This window comes from Ursus americanus, chromosome 16, assembly GCF_024610735.1.
Source record: "Ursus americanus isolate L20-20 chromosome 16, mUrsAme1.1.p, whole genome shotgun sequence".
NCBI classification, from domain to species: domain Eukaryota; kingdom Metazoa; phylum Chordata; class Mammalia; order Carnivora; family Ursidae; genus Ursus; species Ursus americanus.
Genome location: NC_142142.1, coordinates 62,872,399 through 62,897,757, shown reverse-complemented (window position 1 = coordinate 62,897,757; position 25,359 = coordinate 62,872,399). Strand labels below are relative to the sequence as shown.

At 43.9% G+C, this 25,359-nt stretch overlaps 1 protein-coding gene across 2 annotated transcripts in view; it reads right to left on the bottom strand.

Moving 5' to 3' along the window:
• MMP12 (matrix metallopeptidase 12) overlaps positions 1-25,359 on the bottom strand; it is a 62,381-nt gene that overhangs the window by 3,344 nt on the left and 33,678 nt on the right. The window contains exons 4-10 of one of the 2 annotated variants that reach the window (XM_045797646.2): positions 24,329-24,516; positions 10,694-10,762; positions 9,341-9,588; positions 8,608-8,756; positions 8,397-8,522; positions 6,346-6,507; positions 5,711-5,834 (exon numbers count right to left, since the gene is read on the bottom strand). In XM_045797646.2, the coding sequence (XP_045653602.1) occupies positions 5,711-5,834; positions 6,346-6,507; positions 8,397-8,522; positions 8,608-8,756; positions 9,341-9,558 (779 nt within the window). In that variant the 5' untranslated portion in view covers positions 9,559-9,588; positions 10,694-10,762; positions 24,329-24,516. Of the gene's footprint in view, positions 1-5,710; positions 5,835-6,345; positions 6,508-8,396; positions 8,523-8,607; positions 8,757-9,340; positions 9,589-10,693; positions 10,763-10,976; positions 11,136-24,328; positions 24,517-25,359 lie in introns of those variants that run through there. The other variant, XM_045797645.2, reaches the window with a different exon arrangement.

The window sequence follows — 25,359 nt, the reverse complement described above, 5'->3', positions numbered from 1 at the left end:
CCAGTTTTCCAATCTAAAAGAAGTTATTTATCCCAAATGTCTTAGTTTCTGGATCTCAAGAATGGAGAATAATGAGACTAGAGATCAATGACAAGAAGAAAACTGGGAAAAACCTCTACAAATGTATAGACTGAATAATGTGCTATTAAACAGCCAATGAAGAAATGAAGAAATAAAAAAATAAATAAAAACCACCTTGGGACAAATGAAAATGAAAACACAAAATTCTAAAATCTTAGGGACGCAGTAAAAAAGTTCTAAGAGGAAAGTTCATGGCGATACAGGGCTATCTATTTGAGAAATCTCACATAAATAATCTTTATTTTAAAAAGATTTCATCTATCTATTTGAGAGGGAGACAGAGAGAGAGAGAGCACAAGCAGGGGGAACAGCAGGCACAGGGAGAGGGAGAAGCAGCCTGATGCAGCGTTCGATCCCAGGACCCCAGGATCATGACCCTGAGCTGAAGGCAGATGCCCAACTGACTGAGCCATGCAGCTGCCCCTCAAATAAATAATCTAACTTTACACCTGAGGGAACTAGAAAAAGAACAAACAAATGCCAGAGTTAGTTAAAAGAAGGAAATAATAAAGATTGGAGTGGAAAGAAATGAAAGACTAAAAAAATATTTTCAAGATCAACGAATGAAAGAGCTTGTTCTTTCAAAAGTTAAACAAAATTGGTAAGCCTTTATCCAGACTCATAAAGAAAAAAAATAGAGGACTTAAATAAGTAAATTCAGAAATAGAAGAGAAGTTACAAATGATTCCACAGAAATACAAAGGATCATAAAAGACTACTATTAACAATTACACGTGAACAAACTGGACAACCAAAAAAAATGGATATTAACAACCAAAAAAATGGATATTAACATCCCAGAAACATACACTCTTCCAAGACTGAATCAGGAAGAAACAGAAAATTTGAATAGACACATTACTAGAAATAAAATTGAATCAGAAATCAAAAACTCCCAACAAACAAAAATCCAGGACCAAACAGTTTCACAGGTGAATTATACTAAATAATTAAAGACTTAAATTATTTCAAATTATTCCCTCCCCCCAAAAAAAGAGGAAGAGGAAAGAATGTTCCAAAACTCATTGTACAAGGCCACCATTATCTTGATACCAAAACCAGACAAAGACACTGCAAAAAAGAAAAGAAAAGAAAATTACAGGCCAATATCCCCGATGGACATGGATGCAAAAATTCTCAACAAAATCTTAGAAACCAAATTCAACAATACATCAAAAGGATCATGTACCACTATCAAGTGGAATTTATTCGAGGGATACAAGGATGGTTCAATATCCACAAATCATTGCAATATACCACATTAACAAAATGAAGGATAAAAACTGTAATCATTTCAATAGATGCAGAAAAAGAATTTAACAAAATTTAACATCCATTCATGATAAAAACTCTCAACAAAATGATTATAGAGGGACTACAACTCAATAAAATAAAGGCCATGTATGGCAAACCCACAGCTAACCTCATACTCAATGGTGAAAAGCTGAAAGTTTTTCCTTGAAGATCGGGAACAAGACAAGGAAGTCCACTCTTGCCACTTTTATGCGGTATAGTATCAGAAGTCCTAACCACAGAAATTAGCCAAGAAAAGAATAAAAGGCATCCAAATTGGAAAGGAAGAAATAAAATTGTCATTATTTGCAGACGACATGGTACTATAATTAGAAAACCCTAAAGACTCCACCAAAAGTCTAGTAGAACTAGTAAGTGAACTCAGGAAAGATGCAGGATATAAAAATCAATATATGAAATATGCTGCATTTCTATGCATTGATAACAAACTATCAGAAGAAATTAATAAAACAATACCATTTATAACTGCATCAAAAAGAATAAAATACCTAGGAATGAATTTTACCAAGGAGGTGAAAGACCTGGACTTAAAAAACTGTAAGACCCTGATGAAAGAAATTGAAAAGGACACAAATAAATGGAAATATATACCATGCTCATGGATTGCAAGAAGTAATATTGTTAAAATATCCATACTACCCAAAGCAAATTTACAGATTCAGTGCAATCCCTACCAAAATACCAATAGGATTTTTCACAGAACTAGAACAAAGAGCCCTAAAATTTGAATGGAACCACAGAAGATCCCAAATAGCCAAAGCAATCTTGAGAAAGAACAAAGCTGGAGGTAACATGCTCCCAGATTTCAAACTAAATTAATTAACTACATTAACTTAACTAATTAATTAAGTAAATTAATTGACTACTAATTTCAAGCTAATAAATTAACTACACAGCTAAATTAATCAAAACAGTATGGTATTAGCAGAACAACAGTCACATAGTTGAACAGAACATAATAAAGAGCCCAGAAATAAACCCACTCTTGTATGGTCAATTAATTTATGACAAAGAAGCTGAGAAGAGGGAAAAGACAGTCTCCTCAATAAATGGTGTTGGGGAAACTGGAGAACCACATGCAGAAGAATGAAACTAGACCACTTTCTTACACCATACACAAAATGGATGAAAGATGTAAATGTAGAAACTTGAAACCATAACACTTCTAGAAGAAAACATAGGCAGTGAATTCTTTGACACTGGCTTTAGAGATTTCTTTCTTTTCTTTTTCTTTTTTATTTTTTGGATCCATCCCCTCAGATAAGGACCACAGAAGCAAAAATAAACAAGGAGGACTACATCAAACTGAAAAGCTTTGTACAGCAAAGGAAACCACCAAAAATGAAAAGGCAAACAACGTAATGGGAGAAGATATTTGCAAGAGATATATCCAATAAGAGGTTCACATCCAAAATATATAAGGAACTCAACTCAATATTTTTTAAAAAATTAAACAATCTGATAAGAAAAAGTAGGCAGAGAAACTGCATATTTTTCCAGAGATGACATACAACCAACAGATACATGTAAAGATGTGCAATATCACTAACCACCAGGAAATGCAAATCAAAATCACAATGAGATATCACCTGACACCTGTCAGAATGGGTAGACTCAGAAAGACAAGAAATAGCTAGTGTTGGTGAGGATGTGGAGAGAGGGAAACCCTCGTGCACTCTTGGTGGGAGTGCAACCTGGAGCAGCCACTCTGCAAAACTGTATGGAGGTGCTTCACAAAATTAATTCTAGAAATACCATATGATCCAGCAATTCCACTTCTAGGTACTCACCCAAAGCAAACAAAACACTAATTAGGAAAGACACAGGCACTCCTATGCTCATTGCAGCATTAGTTACAATAGGCAAGATATAGAAGCAGGGTAAATGTCCATCGACTGAGGAATGGATAAAGAAGACGTGGTGCACATGCGGTGGAATGTCAGCCATAAGAAAGAATGAAATCTTGCATCTTGCCATCAGCGACAACATGGTTGGACCTAGAGCATATGCTAAGTGAAATAAGTCAGACAGAGAAAGAAACATCATATGATTTCACTTAGAAGTGTAATCTAAACAAAACAAATGAACGAACAAAACAAAAGAGAAACAGACTCATAGATAGAGAACAAATGGATGGTTGCCAGCAGGGAGGCTGGGGGTTGGTGGAGGGGATTAAGAAGGACACTTTTGGGGCGCCTGGGTGGCACAGCAGTTAAGCGTCTGCCTTCGGCTCAGGGCGTGATCCCGGCGATCTGGGATCGAGCCCCACATCAGGCTCTTCTGCTATGAGCCTGCTTCTTCCTCTCCCACTCCCCCTGCTTGTGTTCCCTCTCTCGCTGGCTGTCTCTATCTCTATCGAATAAATAAATAAAATCTTTAAAAAAAAAAAAAAAGAAGGACACTTTTTAGTTCTGTAGTAAGTAAGAGACAGGCATGAAATGCACAGCACAGGGAACAGAGTCAGGAATAGTGTAACATCACGATATGGTCACGGGTGGAACTAGACTTATTCTGGTGACCACTTTGTAATATATACATAAATCCCAAGTTACTGTGTTGTACACCTGAAACTAATACAATATTGTATGTCAATTATCCTTCAATCTAAAAAATGGAGAATATTTGTCCCATCTACCAAACACTAATCTTCTCCATGCCCTACCCTTCCAATATCTGCTTCAATCTGTGCTCTAAGTTATCCTGGAATTCCTTTCTGTATAATCAAGAATCATGTGAGACAGGAATCCATCAAAATCCTAGAGGAGAGCATAGGCGGCAACCTCTACGACATCGGCCACAGCAACCTTTTTCATGACACATCTCCAAAGGCAAGAGAAACAAAAGATAAAATGAAGGACTTCATCAAGGTAAAAAGCTTCTGCACAGCCAAAGAAACAGTCAAAAAAACTAAGAGGCAGCCCACGGAATGGGAGAATATATTTGCAAATGACAATACAGATAAAGGACTGGTATCCAAGATCTACAAAGAACTTCTCAAACTCAATACGCGAGAAACAAATAAACAAATCATAAAATGGGCAGAAGATATGAACAGACACTTTTCCAATGAAGACATACAAATGGCTAACAGACACATGAAAAAATGTTCAACATCATTAGCCATCAGGGAAATTCAAATCAAAACCACACTAAGATACCACCTTACACCAGTTAGAATGGCAAAAATTGACAAGGCAAGAAACAACAATGCTGGAGAGGATGTGGAGAAAGGGGATCCCTCCTACATTGTTGGTGGGAATGCGAGTTGGTACAGCCACTCTGGAAAACAGTGTGGAGGTCCCTTAAAAAGTTAAAAATTGAGCTACCCTATGACCCAGCCATTGCACTACTGGGTATTTACCCCAAAGATACAGACGTAGTGAAGAGAAGGGCCATAGGCACCCCAATGTTCATAGCAGCATTGTCCACAATAGCTAAATCATGGAAGGAGCCGAGATGCCCTTCAACAGATGACTGGATTAAGAAGATGTGGTCCATGTATACAATGGAATATTACTCAGCTATCAGAAAGAACGAGTTCTCAACATTTGCTGCAACATGGAGGGCATTGGAGGAGATAATGCTAAGTGAAATAAGTCAAGCAGAGAAAGACAATTATCATATGATTTCTCTCATCTATGGAACATAAGAACTAGGAAGATCGGTAGGGGAAGAAAGGGATAAAGAAAGGGGGGGTAATCAGAAGGGGGAATGAAGCATGAGGGACTATGGACTCTGAGAAACAAACTGAGGGCTTCAGAGGGGAGGGGGTGGGGGAATGGGATAGGCCGGTGATGGGTAGTAAGGAGGGCACGTATTGCATGGTGCACTGGGTGTTATATGCAACTAATGAATCATCGAACTTTACATAAAAACCAGGGATGTACTGTATGGTGACTAACATAATAAAATAGAAAAACATTATTATAATAAAAAAAAGAAAAAATTATAAATTTTCATGAAAATTTAAAAAAAGAATCAGGACTTAAATTGTTACTGTCACACCTTTAGTCCTAGACTTAACCATTTTTACCTCTGATTAAAGTAGTCTGGCTTCACTTCCTGCCTTACCTTTTCTCACCCCAGATTCCTACTGCAAATCCATTTTTTACGCATCAGTTTTCTCATTAAACACAAATATAATCACACCACTCTCTCCCTTCAAAGAACTTTCTGGCTGTCTACTTCCTACAGAATTGACTCCAAGTCACTCCTCAATTTTCATCTACTTCATTTTCCACCATTCTCTGACAAAACATTCTAAAAATCCAAGGACAGAGCCTTTAATATTGGTCAGATACGAAGACGATTTTACCTGTCTTTAAAGAAAAAGATTTTATTTCCCATTGTAGTGACAGCATCAAAACTCAAGTTGGGGTCGCAGGTGGCTGATTCTCTACTGTCAGGATTTGATGAGGGTTGGTGCCTTTCTGGACGTCCTGAAAATACATTTCAAGAAGCATTAGGGAAAAAACAATCTGCATTTTAGCTGCTAAGGGGAAGAACCATTCTTTCTAAAACATTAATTTTCTGGATGAAAAATGCATAAAAAGCAATTTATGTTTCCTATGACATTCACAGGAAATAGACAATAAAGATCTTTCCCCCATGTGGTCGCAATCATGGAGGAGAAAAATCTGATCACTCTGGTTTTCCTATTCGAGGCAGATAATCTCTCGCGTGTCTTCTTCAAAGACAATGGTGAGGTGGATAGAAAGACCAAACCTGAGGCCGGCGGACTCAGAATCTGCCCCCGTCATGGGCATCAGCACACTAGGTCTCCTGCGCTTTTCCACAAAATTACAGAAATCTGTGTGCTACCTCCCTCACAGGGTTTTCACAAGGCTCCAGACAGAAGACAGAGGTGAAAGTTTTGTTCAAATGCAGATACCATGACACAATTCATGAGAGTGTCATTGTAAGACAAAACAGTAAAGAAAGTCAACTCACCATAGAGAGACTGAATGCCACGTACGTCATCAGCAGAGAGGCGAAAGGTGTTGGGGTCAACGTAACTGTAAGTAGGGAACATGATGGCTTTTGGATCACTGGAATGGCTAAGACCCAAGGAATGGCCAAGCTCATGAACAGCAACGAGGAACAAGTTTGTGCCTGAGAGGAAACCAACCAGAAGGGGGCAAGAGCAGTGAAATATGTCTGCATCTGGAGGACAATGACACAACCGAAATCTGACACGAGGAGATGGCACACACTTGGGAAGGCTTGACCCTCTGAGCCAAGGCTTTTCCATGTCAGCACTGCTGACACTGTAGGCCAGATCATTCCTTGGGTGAGGGCTGTCCTGTGCATCACAGGTGTTTAGAAAACTCCAGAGTTCAACACTTAAATTCAAGTAGTGAAGCCTCTCTAGTTTTGACAGCCAAAAACGTCTCCACACATTGTCAAATGTCCCAACCTATTACAATTTGACCTAAATCTCAATTTCTCCTATTTTCAATTCCCGTAAAGCTTTGCGCAAAAGACCACTACTGATCTTCATCTCACAATCGTGGTTTTCTGCGTGTACTCTGTTTCCCACCAGATTGTGCGCTCTTCCAGGGTGGGACTGTGTCCTCTTCGTCTCTGTGTCCAAACAGCACCCCCATCACCCAATGCTGTGAGAGAAACTCAGCAACCACTGAGTGAACTGTTCATTCCATTTACTGGGAGAGTGAGCACTCTGAGTTATAATTATCATAAACAATTAAGCTTTTTGAAAGCACAGAATTGCACCAAATAGAAATAAATCAAAGTGGACAGGTGGGAAGTACACATTGGGTTAAAAGAAGAGAACTAGGAAATGTGAGCTCTGCCCCAGCTTTTCCACGAGCTGGCTGCTAACCGTCTCCTGCTCTGAATTTCCTCTCTCCATAAAGATCTGTATTAAATTATTTTTCTAAAGTCCTTTAGAATTCTAAAACATGCTATGAGGCTAACCAACCCAGGTCTACCATGTTGGATGAAAACATTATACACCCAAAATAACCTTGGATGAAATTTAGACAAATTTAACATGACCAGCTGAGGCTTTGCAGCTCAATGAGGACCTAATTCTGTGTCAGTTGTCTTTTGACAATGCAAAACTCCTCGATCAAGAATTTAATAAGCCTTGGGTCATGTGTCAGACTAAAACAAATAGCCTTTCTGGTCTATGAAAACACTGCCATCTGAGGCAGGCAGTATCAGCCAGAGAGGGGGCGCTCAGTAGAGCCCATTCTTGAAGACTTTCTCTCCATTCACTCTCCGCATGAGTCAGTCATACAATCTAGAATTTCCCCTAGAATGATTAGGAAGGCTTGTGATATGAGGGTTTGAATTTTCCAGTGGGTAGTGATTCCTTCAAGCAGGGAGACTGCTTATCCCCCTCCCCCCGCTGTCTGAGAGGGATGGTGAATGACAGCCTCCTCTGCAAACACACACAGGGCATTGTCAAGCGGTCAGCGGGACATCCTGTAATTCCTATCTCAGAACCTCGAGAGGCCGTGTGACCGTCTAACCTTGTTCCGCTACAGGGATTTCTAAATTTTCTATGACTTCATCTTTCTGTGTCACGACGAATCTAAGAGATTGCCAGCGCGGATCACGCGGATGGCGCCCACCCCAGACGGCTGGTGAGCACAGAGTCAGCGTCTGCGTTTGCGTGAGTTCACGCACGGACTGCCCCGTCAAAAACCGACCGCCTAAATCACAGTGTTCACCTTTCTGAACTCTGGTTCACGCTAAGGAACTAGCTCACCCTCAGATTCTTAAACCTGAACTTCAAGATAATCTAGTTCAATATCCTCAATTTATAGAGGGTGAAACTGGGACAAAGTGTCACGTTTTATTTAGCAACACAATTATAATCAGAATGAGTTTTTCCGTCGTATAATCGTTTCTCAGAATGCCGCCCTTCAAAATTAGGACGCAATATAGAATTTGTAAAGGGTTTTTCATGTGTGGTTTTGGTTTTTTCTTTGTTTTTTGTGTTTTTGTTTTTTGTTGTTATCTTTTTTGCTTACCTTTGTAGTTTTTAGTCCAGATTTCAGCCTCATCAAAATGCGTGTCACCCCCAATCCCGGGTCCAGGTCCGAAAGCATGGGCTATGACCCCACCTCTGCCATCGAAAGACGTGAAGTCTCCATGAGCTTTTGAAAAGAAAGAAAATTAGTCCTTCTTTACATGCTATAGGTCACGCCAACCACACAGATGAAATAAGTCCACGTTCTTTACCTCCAGATGCAAAAAGTATCATAATGTCAGCCTCTCCTGAATTGATTTTCCTGAATTTCAGGGGGGTCACATCACTCCATACTTGAAAAGCCTTCTGGATGGCATAGTCAACATCTGCAGGCCGCATGTCGGGAGTGTAATTATTGATTCTTTACCAGCAGAGCAAATAGAGAGAGAAAAATACATGGAAACCATGTGTTAATTCTGTCTTATTGCGACACTGCATTTTTGTCTGCATCGGTGGAGAATGAATCATTTCGTAAATCGATAGTCTAGATAGCAACCCCTGCACCATTAGCTACAGAAGTGTCTATCCTTGGACAGCTTCCTCCTTAAACAGAATCTAACCGGATTTCTTCTCATTTATGATTTATCGGTTTTCTCTGGGAAGGACTGACATTCATAGACGTGTACGCCCTTTGCCCTGCTCCCAGGCCTCTGCATTTATCTCGCCTGTCCTATAAAATGTTCTCCTGTCTCTTATTTATTACAGATTTGGTTTCATTCTCCTTTTACTTGCAGCCTTAATACTGTGCTCTGGGCTGACAAGCCAAACAACTCCTCCTTGAGTGAGTAATCCCCCTTCTTGAAAGAATGAATGTTAACACAGGAGGAGTGCTGACAACGGAGGGAGGCTTCGTATCTACCTCCAGACTTAGGGCTCTATCCGTGGCCCAGGTTCCTGGAGGTCAGACCTAAGGGAAGGTAGGAAGGTGCGCAGCTGTGATGTCACCTGTAGGTGATGAAGCGTTTCTTCCAGACGGGTCTCCCTTGCATTGTCCGGAAGTGATGAGCGTCAGGGACTCCACATCGGGGCGTGTGCATCATGTCCAGGGTAGACGGGTCCAGCTTCCCAGTCACTTTGAGCCCCAAGAACTGCTGCATTTCCCGAATTTTATCCTCCATGAAGTCCCCATTGACTTTCATTTTTGTCGTTGGGATTCTGTCCATCACGAAACCATAAAAGTTTTCCAGGTACCTCTTGAAAAAAATACATTTAGTTAGAGCTTATCATACACAGAGGGGTTTCTGGTGGAGCTCTGTACTGCGGACTCAACTGCACATTGGTGCTTCTGGACCAGGCACCACACCATTATTTATGATGAGAAAAAAATCTTAATTCTCTGTGCTGTCAAGGTGAGTCAGCAACTATTAGCAATATTGATTGCTGGAAGGCCACTGGAAACACTTTACGTGTCTACCTCTTTGAGCTTGTTTCTATTTAAAATCTATTTCAGCATCTGGCACATCATGGCATCAAGTAAGCAGCAAAACCTTTATTGCCAGGATGCATAAATTATTAATTTAAGTTGGGATAAATTTTTCCTGCTTAAAATTCCAAAGCTCAACACAATGGACAACAATGGTAAATGCAAGGTTAGAAGAGTTGTAGGGAGTGGAGAGATCGTCCAAACTCATACAATGAGGGAAAAGAAACATATGGAAAAAACCCTATTTTTAAAACATGCTCATGAAGAAATATTTGGGATGCCAGAAAGTAAAAAGTATTCTTGAACCATCATGGCAGGCTGAAACGGTTACATAATCAAGCCATTGCTCAAATCTCAGATCATTAAATGGCATTAAATAATTATTGTAAAATACTGAACAGAACTTGACTGCAATTATTTTTAACTAACTCTCCTCGGCCAAAGTTTTTTAGTAAAAGGAACAAATTCACCCACCAATTCTGTAACACTGTTTCAGAACCCAATACATCCCCTACATTCATCTCTGGCAAAGAAAAATCAGTGTTTAAAGCAAAGAGCCCTCCTAAACCAGTTTTCAGCCAGGACTTTTCAAGATAGAGCTGGTCATCGCAACAAAACATTTTTAAAGATTTTATGTATTTATGTATTTATTAGAGAGAGAGAGAAATAGTGAGAGAGAGAGAGCAAGGGTGGGGGAGGGAGAAGCAGGCTCCCCACCGAGCAGGGAGCCCGACTCGGGGCTCCATCCCAGGACCCTGAGATCATGACCTGAGCCGAAGGCAGACGCTTCACCGACGGAGCCGCCCAGGCGCCCCCGTGCAACAGATCTTAGAGACAAAATCAGACTGGATCAATACCCCAGTGTTGATACTTACTTGAGCATATGTCACGTTATTTTCAGGGTGGGTAGAGTTCAGCCGTGGAGCAGCTCCGGAGGCAGTGACCTATAGGGCAGTTTCAATAAGAGAACTTTATAACACTCCTGCAAAAACAACACCACTTTGCTACATTCCTCTTTGGCGAAGAAAAATACAGTGCTAAAAGCAAGTAGTCCCCTAAACTTGTTTTCAACTAGTGCTTTTCAAGATAAAACTAGTCAGTGCAATACATTTTAAAGACACAAATCGGGCTGGGTAAATACGCTGGGTCAACACTTACTTGAGCAAACACCACACCATTTTCTTTAGAGCTTGCAGAGTTGGTCAGGGGAACCTTCCCCGAAGCCGCGACCCGCAGGGTCAGCACCAACAGAAGAAACTTCATTCTGAACTGGGAATGGCTCAACCCAACTTACCCGGTTCCTTCTCGGTACAAAGTTCCTCAAACGTCCCTACTTATATAGCCCTTAGGCCGTGTTCTGTGAATATGAAATCCTCCGAGTGACTCACAGTTGATATCATCCCTTGACTTATCTCAAAAACACGCAAACGCAAGCACAGAGCTTTTCCTAGGACCAACAATGGGTCAATTAGCACCGAACTCATCACTCGGACAACTCAGGGTATATTCCCCAAAATCAGTAAGCCCTCTAAAATAATGCATTATATGAGAAACACTACACACCTAAAATGTTACAATAATTAGAGATGTATGTTTGGAAAGTTCAGCATCTGAATTTTTACTGTAATAATTTCCTTGTATTTACTGTAGGTGAAATAGGCTTTTTTTAAGACATAAAATTTAAAAAGTCAGATGAATAAAATCCTTTTGCTGAACCACAAGTATGTTCCCCAGGCTGCACCCAGCTCCCTGGAGAACAGTGATATACAGAGACCTCGTGTTTAACGAGGAAAAGTCTGTAACATCACGACGCTGTGAGGTCTGCTCTATGCGCTGTCCAGACTTAGATCCTGCTTCTAACCTGCCTGACCCCAGCGGCGCACCTGGGTAGAGATTCCAGAGGCCAATTCCCGTACCTCCCTAACAGGCTGCAGTAGGCAGCCTAAGGTCAACCCTTCAACTGTGGAAGATGGGAAAGGTGTGTCTCTGAAATCTGCCTCCCTGTCCGCTCAGCTTCCTTGTCTCTTGGACTGGTTGCTCCGTTCACTTGGAGTCTGTCAGTCGGTAGAGAATGCTTGGTGTGGACAGTCTGGTGGTGGACGGGCCCCAGGGTGGTGGCTTAGGATTCAGCCACTGCTATGCCCCACCTCCCAGGCCCAGGAACCGAGAGCTCTCCCCAGTCTTTCCCCGAGGCAGGCGCTGCAGGAGAACAAGGGGGCCCGTGTAGGAGCCCCATCGCTGGCACCCTTCTTTCAACTCGGCCCTTTTTCAGCTCTGTGACTTGACCTCTAGGATCTTCAGATATTTCATCTGAAAACAAGGATAATGACCTTTGCCTCCTTAAGCTTTTGCGATGATGAGATGAGACGGAGTATTCTAAACGCAAGCACGGGCTGTACATGCTCATGAATATTCACGTCCTTTCTCTTGGCCTGAAGGGGAGTGTCCTGCGGCTTACGGTGCAACACGTGTGGCTCTAGGATGCGTGAAGGGGAAGATCTCCTGTAAGTACCGTAAGGTCATTCTGTCAGATACTGAATTGAAGTCAAGAACCGTAAGAGGAGCATGGTGGTTTGGCTAGAAAGCAGGAGAAAATGGGCTTTATCAGAACATCTGGGAGGGGCTGGTTCTCCACCAGCAGAATGTTGCTCCGTGAGGGCAGGCTCTGCTCGTCTTCTGTGCCTAACGCGGTCTTGATGCGAGCAGGCGCTCGAGCATATGCGTGGATGACTGCTGCTGAAGCACGGGGCCTGGAGAACATCAGCGGTGCGTTTTCTTTGTGGGAGTGCTCGTTACACGGAAGGTGTGCTCCGTACCATACTGACAGCAGGCAAGAACTGGTCTCAGTCCCAGCAGGAACCGGTCTGGTCCGGGGAGGACTCTGAGGAAGTCCACAAAGCGTAGGATGTAAGATACAAGGCAAAGCTGCCCAAGATGCAAAGGAAGGGGAAAAATGTCCTCTCTGGAAGGTTTCTAAAAAACAAAACAAAAACTATACCCAAATTTTAATGGTCTGATCTTGGCCAAATGCCCCATGTGGGTTGAGTATGAGGGAGAAGGACCATTTCGGCAGCCGCAGAACATCGCAGGGGCTGTGAGCTTAGGTTCTGGGGGTCAAGTCAACCAGCCTGAGAATCTTAGCTCATTGTACCATCTTTCACAATCATTAATCTCCGTAAGACTTAGTCTCTCCGTTTGTGAAACTGGAATAAAAATAGCAGCTACCTCAAGAGTTGTTACCAGGATTATGTTAAATTATAGGGAAGAGTACTTAGCCTAATGCCTGACACACCTTACCGGTTCAGTGACTTGCTATGCTTCTTCCTTTACTGCTCTCTTAGGTAAGACATTTAGAAGAGGTTGGTAATGGGGATGAGAAGGGCGATCGCCTACGTGCCCAGACCTCTCTCCTGTGTTCAAAGGAGCTACAGGAAGATAATGATCCAGGCCCAGACTGGTTTCCACGGGACACACTGATGGAAGTTAGAGTCACGGGGTCCCTGGCAGTGCTCCCTGTGAAGAAGAGCATGTCTATGAAAGCACAGAAAGTGGTCGAGGTCAGAGACCCTCACGACAGGGACCACTTGCCGATAAGACCTTCCTCAGGAAAGAGCAGACTCTACAGCACAATGCTTCCCTATTATATTGTTTCCTTCCTGAGCCAGACACAGGGCCTTCCGAGGCGTCTCCCTGATACAATCACCGTCGACTATTTGAGGTGCCATCCCTGAGGCTCTGGAGGCAAATGGAACACGGTCACTGGCAAGGCCCAGAGAGGAGAAATGTTCCCCAAATATACAAAGAAATCCCTCAGCTGACCCTTCCACCAATAGTCTGTTCGTGCAGGAAGAAAGTTTCAGCTAGTTAACTCTCTCCTTTTATGGATAAAGAATGGGGAGTCCAGAAAAAGGAAGTGAATTGCCGAAGGAGACATCCGGGAGGTCTCCTGACTGTGCTGCCCTGTTGCTACAACATGCACCATTTTGTCACACATTACTTTGATTTTTCTCCAGATTTTGGTCTTCTTATGGGTATCTTACTACTGCAAACACTACACCAATGACACTGCGATTCTCTCAATCTTTTCAGTTAAAGCCAGACTGTCCCCTTGGCGGCTGTGGGGGCCGGGAGGAAGCTCGCAGTCCCGAGACGCTGTAGGTGAGTCTGGAGGCCCGGGGGCGGCCGTCCTGGCTGCTCTCTGGAGAGTCAGCTCTGTGCGCTTCCTCCTGGCCTTGGCCCCGGGCAGTGCCCTGCTGCTAGGGTGGCTTTGCTGCCGAGCTCCCCAGGAATTGTCCCAGAGCACCCCTCAAGAACATGCCATTAAGGGTGACCCTCACCAGTTGTGTGCACTTAGGCTAACTTTTCCATGCTTCATTTTCTTTTTATGTAAAATGGGGATAATGTGAAGTTTTTGTAAAGAATAAATGACACAGTCCATTAAAAGCACCTACCCTCATATGCTATGACCTCAACAAAAGTTCATTCTTTGTTTTCTCCTTTTACTTCTGTCCCTGGATGTTGGTCCTGCCATGGTTGGGTTAGACCAGCTAACTTTTTCCATAGAGGAGAAAAGTCAACCTCAGTAACAGTTTTTCCAGCACAAGTGCATATACATTCAGCCAGCACAGAATCACAGAGGGACCGCAGAAGAGCGGGTGCTGACGGTGGGGGCTGCTCACGGAGTCCCCTCCACCTTCCCCCAGAATGACCTGGAACGGGACCCTACATGGAGCTGCTAGTTGGCTGCTCGGAAGAGAACGTCAGAGGAACTGGTTAGAAATCTGCGCCTTTCCAACCAGGGCTCAGCCCCAAAGCATCGCCGAGTTCACGAACCGCACACGGGAAGTTGCAGAGCGCAGGCAAGGAAGGCGGAGCAGGTCCGGTTCGGGAGTGAGGGCGCTCCCACGGGGCGCTGCCCGCAGGAAGGAAGTGGAGGGAGGAGGCAGGAAAGGCACAGGCCACCATGGTTTCTCTCTGTGGTCTCTTTTCTTCCCCCAGCAAGCGGCTCCCCTTCAGACAATAAACCAAGACGTGAGATGCAGCAGGAAGCAGACGTCCTACGCGCACATCACAAGTAGACGCAGTGTGATCCATACACGTGTGTAGTCAGCCAACTGTTTATTTTCCTGCTCTTGCTCTCCAACAACAAGGGCAACACGTAAGGGTGGAGAGCATGACGCAGACACGTCTGCACTGATTTTGAATTTGCAGGCTGGTTTAACGAGAAGAGCCAGCTGTGGAAAGAGACTTGGCCTCAAACCTCAGCTAGGCTACCTACAAAGTGGGTGGCTTTGGGCAAGTCATGAAAGTTCGGCTTCCTCCTCCGTAGACAGCTGTTTGCAGGATCCGGTAAGACGATGAACGAAACCGCTCGACGCTGCGCCTGGCCCCTTAACAGCCTGTCCATGGACGTGGGTTCTCTTCCTTTTCCGACACCTACAGCAATGTCTGTCAACATTTCTTTCCTTATTGCCCCCAATAAACAGACATTTTAGAACTTCTCCGATGAAAATTTAATACCAGAGACGTACTATGTATTTGTTTATATGCTCTATAACTATCTCTCCTTTATACATAAAAAATAAGACTTTTTTGTCCCCAGTGATGAATTTTCACCCACTTGGGAGTGATATTGCCCCCACTGAGAACGTACGGCCTGTAGTAGCATATACCCCACGCTGGTGGGTCAGTAACTGACTAACGAGACCAGTTCTGCCTGGTCCGACGTGGCATCCCACAGGGGGCTGATACAAGGCCCAGCCTCTGGAAGATGTCCGTAAAGCCAAGAGACCTGGATTCCAGAGACACTATTTAGACCACAGAAAGCAAATCTGTTGAACTTGGTGTCAGTAAAAAGTAGTGGGATTCTCACAAAGGATTGACCACCTGTATTTGAGGGTCAGATCAACTCAGAGAGAAAACAAATCAATGGATAGAGAACAGACCAGAGGGAATGCTCACAGTTCTTTTCAAGAGTGAGACAAGATGATTTTAAACCACGAAATTTTCTCCTGTATTTGTCTCCTTTCCTTCAAGCTCCACCCAAGCAGCTAGCCAGCTCAGTGGTTCCTGCCTCAATGTCTACGACACTGAGCATGTTATTCTCATTCTGACTTCTTTCCAAGAAACTAGATCCACTGAAACGGCTCTGGTTTGAGAAAAGATGGATGTTTCCTACACGGAGCCAATGCTGGCCGTGGAGGGGAGTCTACGGGTTCCAGGTGCCATGAAGAACTGGACCCCAGTCCGCGACAGCACTGTAAGGTTGTGGTGGGACCACAGAAGCACTGCGAGGTGCAGCAGGGAGGTGGAATCTGGGCCGGGGGCTTCTAGCTCCCCTGGAGGGGGCCTGCCACAGGCAGTAGAAGCGAAAGAATGTGCAGGCTGGGTGAATCAATATGGAGGACACGGAGTGCGAGCATGACTGAACTTGAGTTTCCTACCAGCCCACTGAAATGGGCTCAGATCTGAGGTTAAATGTTTTAAAAATGCATCACATCTGCCACAGCTGGACTGAGATTCATACGTGTTACATATACAGGCTACTTAACACGGTCCTTTCTACACAGCAGGTGTGCTCTACCATCATCATCGTCGTCGTCCTTACTCTTCATATAGTCTACGTATAATTTTCTAAATGTTTTATCTAACTTGTCCAGAAAGTGTATACATTTTATAAATTAGCAATCATCGTGGACCCTATTTTAGCCTTCAGAGAACACAAAGGGATAGTATTACGAAGCAGTTAATAAATGGGTGTTTGAGTTTAAAGGGATTGAAATAGAACACGGAGGGGACATCACCGGGCACAGACATGTGCTCACATTTCTGCAGCAAGTGTCTCTTTTCTATGCCTGTCCTTAAATCAGGGGTGATCTAAGGCAAACTTATGAAATATTTAAATGACTGACCACCCCAATTCCTGAGCCATTTCCATCCAAAAAAATTAGAGCCACCAGAAGCCTCTCTTACCCTCAGCTGCCTTTCAACAAATTTTTCTACCAGGTATTGTTTGATGACGCCATAAAGAGCTACCAGTATCATGGACATTTTCATTGCCATAGAGCACTCTAAAAGACATAAAGAATTTCAAAATAGTGACCTGAAATCCTCCAGAGGACAAATGCACAGTGATAACTAGTCTTTACTGGAAGACTCGGAATCAGCATCACTAGCTTGTGAGGAAGATCATTTTTTGGGTGAGAGCTCTTCCACTGGGATATGCCTGGGTCTTGACCAAAAGTAAACTGTGTGGGGCCCTGCTGGAGGATCACATGGGCCCACACAGAGGAAGAGAAGCAGGGCATCTAGGGAAGGGAAAGGCCAAAGAAGGAAGCACACACACACGCACACACAGGTGCGCCCACACACAAGGAGGGACCGAAGGAAGCCACCTGGGCATGGAGGCACGAAATTGGAAGTGGGATGCTCTCTGTGCAGGATGGCTACCTAACGTATCTGAGACAAATACAGATCAAGGAGAGAGGCTCTTCCTTAGCACCAAGAAAATTCACGAACTCAAGTTCCACATCTCAGTTTCACTATGAATAACAAGCTCTTGGGATTTCCAACCCGAGGTGCCCCTAAAAAGATCCACTCTCTGGAGACAGCATGGAACTTCCTCCTTTCTAACACCAACTCCATCAGATGATTACTAAGCCCTGAAAGGAAGCATGAATCATGCTTAGAATTCATTTTAGAAGTAGAAAATGTCTCCTAGTGAGTGACAACAATGTCTAAACAACCGTGTTTTAGGCATAAGTCAAAGAAGTTCAGAGAACTCCCTGTGTGTCTAGTCAAGTTCTTGTCTGCTTCTGGAAAGACTTTGACCCTGTCTTTCATCCACCCCAGGGCAGCTAGTCTTCCAGGGCCCGTTCACAGGTGTGTTCTGCAAACACAGCTCCCACGAAGCCCACACCTTCGCTTCAAGCCCTCCTCAGGTCTCCAACAGCCTCTGTGTTTCTTGCTTTTGCCCTTGGGACTGAGCTGATTGTCCTCTTCTGACTTTTATCCTGGAGCCTGATGCACTGAAGGAAGCCGGAATATATCATCCCAAAATATGTCTCTTTGGCATAAAAATTGTTTTGAGCTGAAGACAATTAAGAAACAGCAAAGGCAGAAAAAGCTCCCCTTTTCTGCCTAAAGGCAGGATATAAATCCTCCTTTTATCAGAGTCAGACCAGAGGACTCTACGAACAAATCTTGCTTCATTAATTTCCTCCCGTATGTTTACCTCCCCTCAGTTTGCCGCCCTTGGAAGCCTCAAACTGCTTTCCTTTGTCTTGTCATTTCCCGGCAAACATATTGCTCTTTGTGGAAAATGGACTATAAGCTGGAATTCCGGGCCATTCTAGGTTATTTTTCTTTTAGGTTTTTCCTGCGTGATGTGGGCTGCATGCAGTTCGAGGTTTTCTCTCGTTAATCTGCCGTATTGGTAAAGGGCTCTGCTGAAAACCTGAGGTGGGTAGAGGTAAAGTGTTGCCTCCCCTATACCTGCAACGTGGATTTAGTGAGTTTGTGTCTCCCCAACTTCTACGCCCCTCCGCTGGTGCCCTCTCCTTGCTGGATCTGCCCCAATAAGGTGCATGACACAGAGACCGCGATTATGTGTTTCTATGTCCAATTTCTGAACATAATTAATTTAGTGGCTGCTGGAATTATACAGAGAGAATGAGAACTACCACCTGAAATAAAAATAAGCAAATGTTTTTATGACAATGAAATTTAACATTTTTTTCTCTGACTATATAATAATGCATGTCAGTCATAAAATATTTGAACTACAAAAGATATATGGAAAAGAGTAAGGGATCAACTCTGTAAAACATGAAGAACAGAATATCAACTAAGATTCCACGCAGGAGATGGCCACCACCGAGGTCATCGTTCCTCTCTCAGTCTCTTCATGCTTAAATGCACATTCAGCTAATTTTTAGAAATGAGTTCTTATCACGTATGCAACTGATGTCATGGACAACTTCCTTTTTCAATATGGTGTCTTGCTGTCCCTTAGTCCATTTGTCCCACAGGCAACCCCCTCTTGTCTTCTCTCTCCAATGAGTAATTCACCCCGTCCTGCTCTCTGGTTCCTCTCATTAACAATCTGGATACAATCTTCTATATTTTTCCTTCTTGCTCATATTGTATTGTTAAAAAACAAAATTCAGTCGACTAAACTTGAAGATCTGATTGCCGTTATTAAACGATTCACGAATCAGGCAGCATCCCATCTAGCAAGTGGAGGGAAGCATTGTCGAGCTACAGAAAAGGAACGTTTTTTTAAAGGCAGAGAAGGAGTAGAAAAAAGGAAATTATTAGCAAAGAATGCATTGTTTTGGGCAAGGCTGCTCTCCTAAGGGGAAAAGGATGGGTCTGTGAGCGCATTACCTCCTCGTGTTGCCCAGGATATTCTGCGTTGGCTGCTTAGAGGTTACATTCCTGGGGGAGTTGAAACTGTAATTAAGTTAAATACTAAATCTTGGTTTACTAAGTGAGGCCTTAACATAAGTGACGCCACTGTGGACCTGAGGTTTTCTTTTTAACAGTACACACACACACAGACACACACCCTCACACCCTCACACTCACATAAGGGGGAACGAAGTTTGTCATGATTTGTTCTATGAAGTGGAATTAAATTACGTACATTTCTCTGATTCCTGCTTTTCTCACTAATGATCACTACATAGAAAAACCTCCAAGTCACCCAATATAGATTCAACCTGTTCTTTAAAAATCCTGTTTTAAAGTTTAGCTATACCACAAATTTTCTTTTTTTTTAATGGTGGTAGAAGCAACATGATTTTTTAATTTAAATTCAATTAAAGTAAATCATTATTTTCAGATGTAGTGTTCAATAAGCCATCAGTTGCATATAATACCCAGTGCTCATCACATCACGTGCCCTCCTTAATGTCCATCCCCCAGTTACCCCATCCCCACACCCACCTCCCTTCAGTAACCCTCAGTGTGTTTCCTGGAGTCCAGAGTCTCTCATGGTTCGTTTCCCTCTCTGATTTCTTCCCATTCAGTTTTCCCTCCCTTCCCCTATGGTCCTCTGTTTCCTATAATCCACGTATGAGTGAAACCTTATGATAATTGTCTTTCTCTGCTTGACTTATTTCACTCAGCATAATCCCCTCCAGTTCCATCCATGTTGATGCAAATGGTGTATAATCATCCTTTCTGATGGCTGAGTAATATCCCAGTGTATATATGAACCCCATCTTCTTTCTCCATTCATCTGTTGAAGGGCATCTCGGCTCCTTCCATAGTTTGGCTATTTGTGGATATTGCTGGTATAAACATTGGGGTGCAGGTGCCCCTTCAGATCACTACCTCTGTATCTCTGGGGTAAATACCCAGGAGTGCAATTGCTGGGTCGTAGGGTAGCGGGCAGGCAGGCAGCTGAGAAAGGAGCTGTGACAGTGCAACGTACTTCACAGGCCACTGGACAAACAGTCCTATGCATCCCAGCTTGTGGGGGTTTGGAGGCTTCTAGCAGGTGATGGCTGCATCCATGTGACCTAATGGTAAGTGCTTATCAATTACACCTCCCTTTATTCTCATAAACTTGCCACCTGTCATTGTTCATATTATCTCGGCTCTTGTTTTTATAGAGAGAATGGGTGTAATGATTTCTTAGAACCAGATCTTTGAATGATGTGTAGGGGACAAGGGCAGGCCACCCTGAGATTGGCCACTTTGGCAGGGAGATTATTTTCAGCTGAAAACAATCAAGACCCAAAAGACTCAGGAAGAAACTTTACCTTCCCTAACTGCCTAAAAGAATTTAGAGGGCCTGCTCCAGGTAGAGAGAGAACTGCATTATGATATGAACAGGTTACAGTGGACAGGAAGGAATCCAGCAAGGCCTGTTTGTGCATTATTTCTGAGTGCCCAGCAAACACCTGTTACTCAACATTTACTTTTTTTCACCTTCCTGTGAATTTCATTCCTTCCCTTGGAAGGCCCCACCCCCTACCCCCTGCTACCTTTCCAGGATGCTGTTAACACATTGGGCCTGACTGTCTTTAGAATCTCATGTGTGTGTGGGTTCCCCACGGGTATGAAATTAAATTTTATCTTCTCCTGTGAATCTGTCTCATGTCAATCTGATTCTTAGTCCAATCAGAAGAACTGAAATTTTTCCTCCCCCATGGATACATGCAATCTGAATTCCCTACAACATTAATGCTTGCCTCTTGGCTGGAGTTCTTTCTTTCTTTATTTTTTTAATTTTATGTATTTATTTGACAGAGAGAGAGAGAGAGAGCATGAGCAGGGGGAACAGCAGAGGCAGAGGGAGAAGCAGACTCCCTGCTGAGCAGGGAGCCCAATGTGGGACTCGATCCCAGGACCCTGGGATCATGACCTGAGCCGAAGGCAGACGCTTCACCAACTGAGCCCCCCAGGGGCCCTTGGCTGGAGTTCTAATGGCAAAAATCAGTCCCAAACCCCAGCCAAGAGCTGCTGCCTTCACTCCCCTGTCCCCACGTGCACAGGACAGGAGGAAGAGTTGTATTACATGCTCAGACTGATGGGTGAGAGAGCAGGAGCCTTCCTGAGCACTGGCCCGTTTCTGTAGTGACAATAAACAAATGGGCTGGAGATGCTAAGGTCAGGGAATCAGATTTCCTAGATCTGTTTCCCCTTCATATGTCCCTAAAGAGGTAGAGGCCAGCCCAAGGCTGTACGGCACTGGGGATAGACAAGGTCAGGTATTCTTCTGAGCCAAGGCTGGAACCTAACCACCCAATGACACATATGGTATCACCTTTGGAGTGTCTTTTGCATTTAAGCAATACATAATTTTAAATAACAAATTTCCTCTGTTTAAGTCACAGGTTATGGGATCGATCATTACTCTACATTGAAGTGAAGGGAGGGAAAAATTCTTCCTCTGACTTTCGAGCTCTTCCAGCTGGACTAAGAATTAAATTTACATTAGACAAATCAACAGGAAAAAAACCCCAAAGTTTATTGTGAGCACATAGAGGCCCTGTTATATGCTTGAGACCTGAAGAAATGACCCAGGCGGGCAGCTATTACACTTTCAAGACAAAGAGCCCATAAATCTGTGAGGCATTGACAGGACAAAGAAAACTTAACTTTGGGAGCTTCAGTCCCTAAGGAATTGTAAACAGACTTGGGCTGGCAGATTACATTAGCACAAGGTCACAAGGGTGTTGACACAGTCTTCTCGGCTCTAAATGTCCCATCTCTGGTGATAAGGATGTGTCTTCACCTCCTGGCACAGGGAGGGCACCTTTCACCTGGACGTTTATCTCCTGCTTTCAGGGGGACAGGGGACGGTCTCAGTGTCCTTCCTGCACAGGTTGTCTCTTGAGTCACTTTTATTTAAAATAATCGATATGCCACAGTGGCCCCCATATAAGAAATACACAAAGGAAAAGTACAAGCCGCATGGGTCTATGGTGGCACAGTACTCATGGAAACCACGACCTCCTCATCCCAAGGAGATGAGCTATCAGTGGGGGAACACTGAACCCGTTATGTATGATGAGGAAGCAATCCCCAAGGTCACCGTGTAAGCCCATCAATCTGCAGCCTCAGGCCAAGACTATCTGTGACGTCAAGAAGGCACAGAACAGCAGAGAGGATGAAGGCCAGGATGGGTCCCCACGGAAGGAAGGGAGGCACCCGGGAAAGTTTTAGAGCTAATGACTGTGCAAAATCTATTGCTAGGTGAACCTCGATCGGGTTCCCTCAGGCCCCAAACACGGGAGAATGGAAAAGTCAGGGAAAACCACCGCAAGAAAAGCAAGTTAATGTCACACGTTGCCAATAGCAGAATATCCCAGTTCCCCAAAACGTCATGTCAGAAGATGACACACATGAAAATAGCCATTGATTGGGTTTTAATGAGTCAACCAAGTGTTCCTGTAAGACTGGCACCAAAAAGTAACCCCAAATTCCCTGCTAGACTCACACCATGGGAAAATCCACTGTTGTGATATATCGTATTGCTGTTTTTTGATTTACTCCCCCTATTTTTCTGTGGGGAAAATCTGCACAGTGAGCAAATACTATAATTTCAGCTCTCCTTGTTGTCATTGGCACCCTGGCGGCAGTGTCTGGCTGGGTTTCAGTAATGACAACGATTCCTTCACATTTTCCTTGTTACTCATGAGTGCCAGCGCCTGGCTGGCCTTGGCTCCTCCTCGGGCCTCTCCTGCTTTCCAGTCTTTGGCGTATTTGTCCCAGTAGCATCTCCCTTTGCCTTCAATGGGAGCTCAGACCTGTGAACGTCTGGGAAGGTGTAAAAGAGGGATGTTGCTGGAGGAAGTGAGGACGGAACACTCGTGCGGGCGCTCCGTATGGCAAGCACCGGGCCAGACCCGGCACACACATCATCTCGTTCATATGCATAACGACTCTGAGACGTCGATGGTTTCCCATTTTGCAGATGAGCTCCACGAAGCTTGAAGGGTTTGAACAATCTGCCAGTGGCCAACCAGCCCGTAAAGAAGGTGGAATTGGAATGTGATGGGCCCAGCTTCACCGACTCCAGAGTCGGAAGCCGGGAAAGTGCTCCTCACAGGCTACACCAGTGTCCTGTCCTCAGGCAGCAACCATTCTCCTTGTCGGAAAAACAGAGAAGGATTTCCCTGGTTTGTTTTATTCTTGGTTTTTTTCTTTTCTTTTCTTTTTTTTAGAAGACACTGTATCTGGAGCAATTTTGCTTTTAAGTAAAATTTGTATTGCTCTACAATATACACACAGAAAAGTGTCCAAATTATAAATCTCAAATTATTGATCTCAGAGTATCTTCACAAAGTGAACACTTGTGTAACCAGTGTTACACAAGTGGGCCGTTTTATTTACTTAGTGTTTTTTTTTCTCCAGGAGTTTCTGAAATTTTCTGTGGTTTTTCTAGCTATTGACTATTAATGGAATTTTTTATTAGAGGATGTCTCTTCAGAGCAAGACTAATTCCCAATTTTCATCAGGAAGGACTCTGGCCCGTTCACATCTGGAACCAACCAAAAACTAGCCATTGCATAAGGAGGGGTTTTTCTACCTCCATCTGAAGCAACTGTCTGCTTTCTTCACCGGCCAAAGACAGTGGCTCACAACTTGTTTGGCAGCCGCGAACATACACGCCTGTGTTCGGGAATTAAAGGAATTAGCTGCTCTTGGAAAATTCTGTAAAGGACTTGATAACTTTCCTCGATTGCTCTCCCAGCCTAAACCTGCCCGTTCTGTCCACGGGACCATGTGTGGGCGACCCGAGCCACAGCTGCAGGAGGCCAGCAGTTTGCTGCTGTGCTCACTGATGTACCTTTACCCAGAAAATAAAGAGCCGCAATTCGGGGAGCGCGTTCGGATGGAAACCCAGTATTGTCCCACTGCAGGGTGAAAGCAAGGGGTTGTTAGGAGGGAGAGAAAAGGGGGGGCAGTTACATGAGTTGGAGGGAAAGCAAGTGTTCTGTGGGCATTAGTGCACTAAGCCCGTCTGTTCAGTATTGATCAACAATGGAGCCTACCTGCAGAGACCTGTCGTGTGGTCAGGATGTTGGCTCTCGCGCTGACGTCTCAAGAAATCGCTGAGAACTGTTGCCATCTTGTACAGTGTGGAGGTTACGGCGCAGTTGACACGAGGACGGGCGAGGTGGCCTCTCCGCAGTGGTGCTCGGGCTCAGTGGCTGCGGTCGTGTCCATTCCTCACCAGTGCCTGGAGCAGACCAGACGCCCAATACATATTTGATGAAGAAATCGATGAGAGAAGGACACCTCTGTTCTTTCAATCTCAAAATCTTCCATTTACTCAACAGTTTATTAACCTTTAGGTCAGCAGACAGCATCTCTCTGCTCGGCTCCCCGCTCCCTGCCTCCTCGAATCCATTACCAGGTCCTGCCACCGCACCTGCTACTTACCCATGCATCTCACGGCTTTGTTCTCTTGTCCTCTGTCCATGCACTTGTCGTCTTATACCCAGAGTTTGAACCCTCATCTAACTGGTCTTTTAATTCCATTCTCTATGCAATACACATCGTTGCCAGAAAGCTCCTACATTCTCCTTTTTACATAGTATCCCCTTTCTCAAAAATTAATGCATAAACTAAAAGGGGCTACCTCAAAATAGGGGGATTACAAATGATTTTAATTTCCTTCTTTGTACATTGTCGTATTTTCCAAATTTTCTAGAATAAAAATTTTAATTCAAAATTCCAATGTTTGTATTTTTAAAAAAGATAATATTCTTTATCCACTAATTCCATAGGTACTTACTGACTGTGTGCTAGGTATGGTTTTAGGTTCCAGGGACACAGTTCTTGCTCTCAGGGAGCTCACAGTGTAATGGGGGAGAAAGCAGTAAACAGATCATTGCAATCCACTGAGAAAGATGTGTCCTGGGGTAGCTGCCCCTGGGGCCTACAGGGATCAAGCAGTCACTGTGTAGTCCTGGAGCCTGTGAGGGACACATATCTTTTCCTCTGGGTCAGGAAAGACTTCCCAGAGGAAGTTTAAGGGGAGTCTTAACCTGGGTGAGAACATAGAGGGAAAGCAGGGGGT